Source organism: Anas platyrhynchos, chromosome 7 (genome assembly GCF_047663525.1).
Source record: "Anas platyrhynchos isolate ZD024472 breed Pekin duck chromosome 7, IASCAAS_PekinDuck_T2T, whole genome shotgun sequence".
Classification (NCBI taxonomy): Eukaryota; Metazoa; Chordata; class Aves; order Anseriformes; family Anatidae; genus Anas; species Anas platyrhynchos.
Genome location: NC_092593.1, coordinates 21,369,020 through 21,373,724, shown reverse-complemented (window position 1 = coordinate 21,373,724; position 4,705 = coordinate 21,369,020). Strand labels below are relative to the sequence as shown.

At 40.9% G+C, this 4,705-nt stretch overlaps 1 protein-coding gene across 2 annotated transcripts in view; it reads left to right on the top strand.

Annotated features, from left to right (window-relative positions):
* Positions 1-146: 146 nt before the first annotated feature.
* METTL8 (methyltransferase 8, tRNA N3-cytidine) overlaps positions 147-4,705 on the top strand; it is a 116,517-nt gene continuing 111,958 nt past the window's right edge. For both annotated transcript variants that reach the window (XR_011810635.1, XM_072040954.1), the window contains exon 1: positions 147-827. Coding sequence is in view for 1 of the 2 variants with exons in the window: in XM_072040954.1 (XP_071897055.1) it covers positions 713-827 (115 nt within the window). In the remaining variant the exon portion in view is untranslated. The remainder of the gene's footprint in view (positions 828-4,705) is intronic.

Genomic DNA, 4,705 nt, shown 5'->3' with positions numbered 1-4,705 from the left:
GCGGGCCTCACCCATAGCGCCCTACGGCGGGAGTGCGGCGGAGCCGCGCGTGGCACGATGGGAGTTGTAGTCTGTGGGGCCCTCGCGGCCCTGAGGGGAGCGGCGTGGTGGCCGCGTGCCCGGCCCGCTGGGCGGGAGCGGAGCTGAGGGAGCGCACAGCGAGGGCTGGTGGCTCGCCCTGGCTGCCGAGGCGCTGCTGTGGGCCGCTGACATCTCGGGAAGTGCTCGGTGCCTCGGGCTGCTGATCTTCCACACGCATCCCCGTACCAAAGCCAAATTAATGCGGACAGCTCGTGCGGCTCAGGCGGGGCGCGTGTTCGCAGCATTCACTGACAGGAAATTCCCAATCGCAACGAGCCAGCCCCAGAGAGGGTTCAGTTCTCTGCTGCTGCCGGTTCCAGTAGAATCCCAGAGCCACAGAATATCACCACAGAATATCCCCTGCAGGGGACCCACAAGGATCATGGAGTCCAGCCCCTGTCACCACACAGCAATTCAGACCGTATGGCTGAGGGCAGCCCAAACGCTTCTAAAACTCTGACAGGCTCGGTGCTGTGACCACGGCCCTGGGGAGCCTGCTCCAGTGCGTGACCACCCTCTCGGTGAAGAACCTCTTCCTGACAGCCAGCCTGAACCTCCCCTGTCACAGCCTGACACCATTCCATCAGGTCCCATCGCTGGTCATGCTGGTTTATTTACAATCACTGGGTCTATGTTTATGTCTGGTGAGGATATCTTTGGAATTCCTGCTGACTTGCACTGGATAAAGACTGTTTGCGCTCCAGCTCTGTCAGCTGCAATCCTGTTACGTGTCACAAACTCAGCAGGTTAGTTGGTGCTTTGCTGGGATAACCCTCAGCACTGAGGCTGCTGCAGGAGTCGCTGCTGGTTATCCACTCCTCTGCAGTCTTCTATGCGAGTTGAGATTCGTACTACACCTTACAAAAAATTATAAAAGCTGTTGTCTGGACAGCTTCTGATCGTTAAATAACCCCCATACATTTCACAAGAGTTTGGGTGTTACCATTCAGGGAAACTAAGTGCATATCAGTGAAACTGTCACAGAAAATTGTATGATGCACACGAAAAGGGGTTCCATCTTTCTACAGAGATGGAAATATGATAGTAATAAACTTCCACAAGCAGCTGTCATCTTTTGAATCTTTTTACTGGGTTTTCTAATATCACTTACGATAATGCTTGCACCTTAGAACAGGATTTTTTTTAAATGTTTTAGATACGATTTTTGTTTGTTTGGCCATGTAATAGTAATTTTATATTTGAAGTTTTCTAATAATATTTTTCAAATTTATGCTTAACATTATGAACATGGGAATCAGATGTTTCACATTAGTGATGGATTTAGCCAATTGATTTCTGATAATTGATTTTCAATACTGCAGCATATTTATTTATCCTGAACCTACATATACCTGTTGAATGTCATGTTATTATTTCTTTATGTTAGTCTTTCATTTTAGAAAATACGATAAGTACAGCAGCTACTTTTTGCAGCTCTGACATCCCCTTTTTTCTTTGTAAATGATAGTTCTAGTTTTCAAACAGCTCTATTTGGGTCAATACAGCAGTGACACGAGCGTTGGCAGAATGCTAACTCTGCAAATGCACGTTATTTATTTATTTATTTATTAGCAGTCATTGATCTCACAAGTGACAGCAGTTTAAAATTAAATAATCTGTTAAAATTTTCTTCATCTGGGAGTCTCATGAGGTATGTGGTGGGAGGACAGAGCTGAGAAAGTGTACTGTTTGTAGATGCTTATTGGTGAGTGTTTCCTCTTAGCGTCAGCTTGTTGGTGACCACATCATTTGGCATGGTGATCCCCAGTTGCGCAATGATCTCTAAGAATGTGAAGTTACAGCATAAGGTGGTATCTTTCTGTCTGTAGGACTGGGAAAATGGTAGCTTTTAGGGGTTTTATGCATTGGGTTTAGGATGAATGTAGTATGATTAAGACCTGAATGCTTGCTTTAACAGTTTCTGTGTACCCACCTAAACTGAATTAGTGCGCTACTGAGAAGCTACTTTGATACATGGAAAGAAATAAGAAAGATAAATTCAGTCCCTGCTGCAGACAGGCAGGAATCCAGGCTAAATGTGAGTAGACATCAGTCAGTTCAGAAGAACCTCTACTCTTATCTTCTTGAGAACGTTAGACTGCTGTGCTGCCTGCATTAGCAAAAGAGTAGAGAGAAAAGGCAAGCGGGCCCTTGGCTTGCTTTGTCACCTTGTTGGGCTGCTGGAGAACAGCACTGATCTGCTGTGGGGCATGAGCTTCAGAGCTATGGTGGAGAGGATAGTTCCTTCCTCAGGCAACTGCCACAGCTGCTGTGTCCTCTCCAAGTGAGAGCAACTGGGAGAAGGCAGCTGGCCTACCTTTTTCCATTAAGTAAGCCAGACTCAATTTTATTTTTTTTGTTTGTTTGTTTTCCTTGTATTTCAGCAAAAATAAAAGTCTATCATGTGGACTTATTGGAGTTGAAATAATCAGGAAGATCTCATCCCATAACATAAAAATATAACTTTTCTAGTATCATTATAATAGTCTGTGCTTTTCCCTTAGAAAATTTGCAGCATTGTTAATATAGGTTTCTCTCTGCCCTTCTCCTCCCTTTCCTCTTCCTTCTAGAGGGACACATTTTTTTCCTGTTGTGTCAAAAAAAGGTGATGGTGAATGATGGGTTCTTTCTGAGATGAGAACGCTTTTGCAATCTGATAACCTTTGGCACAAAACACATACACTAGTGAATGGTCCAGCACTTAAGAGTGATTCACTACTAAGCATTATAGAAAATAGGTTTACCAGTTGAAAAATTTCAAGGCAAGTTCTCCTTCTTCAGTGTGGTCTGTATACAGCGCTCTCATTTTCTTCTATTATATGGTTAAGAAGAGAGGAGATAATGAGAGCTTCTTAAGGGATCCTGTAATGCACCAAAATCCACACTACTTCTAATGGTTTTAAGAGGGAGTATGAAAACTGCCAAGAGATCAGCCAAAAGGAGCTATTTTCAGATGTGTTTTATGCCAGGCTATATTCTACCCTCAGTTTGTATACCTCACTCCTGTTAACCTTTACAGAAATTTTGTGTATTCATCAAAGGGAAAACATGTTTTAATATTTGTTAAGGTGATAACAGAATCACTTTTGTATACATTATTATTGGTGTTATTAACCAAAAAGATAACAAGATAAATAAGGAGAAAGAAAATGCTCACTTTTAAAAACTTTTCTTCAGGAATTTTTCTTCATGTAGGCAGAAGGGGTATCTTATATAATCTTCTGAAATATATTTTAGTCTAGAATAAAGATAAATAAAGGCACAATGAATATTAAGATTAACTAAAAATTAATATACTTTTCATCCAGTAATATGAAAATATCCCATTCTAGAAATGTTAATAATTACCTATATGAACTACATCATCATTATTTACAAATGAAGTAGGAGAGTTAAAAATACTATGTAATAAGATCCTATGAAATAGAATTTAGGATTCCTAACTTCCAGGCTTCTACTTCTATTACATAGTAATATTTATTCTTCTGTGGCTAGTGTTGAAAAAAGATGATTTACAATTAACTTTTCACCGTTTCATCATTCTTTTGGGAATTAATTGCATCATTCACTTGCAGCATCACAGAGTTGTGTTTTGGTAACCTGGAGTTATTTTACTGCTAACAACAATGTAAATAAAGATGCAAGCAGCATTTTCTAATATATTTCTCAGAATACCACCTACTTTTTAACTTAAATGAATCTTTACTTTTAGTAAAATTGCAAGTCAATGTTGGAAATCTATTTATTACTAGCAGATCCCAAACTACCCTGCCTTAATTCTAAAAGTAACATGAGCAGAAAGGGACTCGGTGATCTTGGAGGTCTCTTCCAACCTAGATGATTCTGTGAGATGACATAGTAAACCTCCTACAATGGTTAGTGCAGCCGTTTAGTGCAGGTTTTTGGTAAGGACCCTGCTGGAACATAACACAAACAGCAGGGCAAGTACAATGAGAAGGGACCAGACAACAAGGATGTGTTCCGTGTCCCAAACAACTCTGCAAAGGCTTGGTCCAACTGAAAAGTAGCCCTTAACTAGCTGGCTATTTACCAGAGTATTATGGAGCTTCAGCCTCCTTGTTCACGGAGATAGCATGCTAACAGTGAGCTGTCAATGAAGAATGTTGGAGCTAAACTGCATTTGCATTTGATTCTGATTTTTGTTGCATTTCAAAGATGTTGACATTGGACTCTGAGAATCTGCAAAATCAGTGTGCGTTCCTATGAAAAAAATCTTAGAAAAAAGTTCTAAAATCAAACCACATGCAGTGTCAGAATAGAAGTGTTTTGCTAGTGCGTATGTGTGCAAGTGGATACTCTTCTGCTGTCAAATTTATATCCAATAAATGCTTTTAACAACAGGTGTCGTCACTGCAGGTCTCAATGGCACCGTTTTCAGTTTCCTGTGGAGTCAAATCTGTCCTTACTGCCACAAAAAAAAGTTTTGCAAGATATGAGCCTGTTTGTGCCAGAGAAGCAGGTTGTTGTTGTTTTGGTTAATTTGGTAATGCAATCTTATCTGTCAGGATTTTTAACAGGAAATTGGATGGAGGTTGTATGTTGAATTACACTGATTCTGCTAAAACAGGTTGTACTAGATGATCTCTGAATGTCCTTTACACAT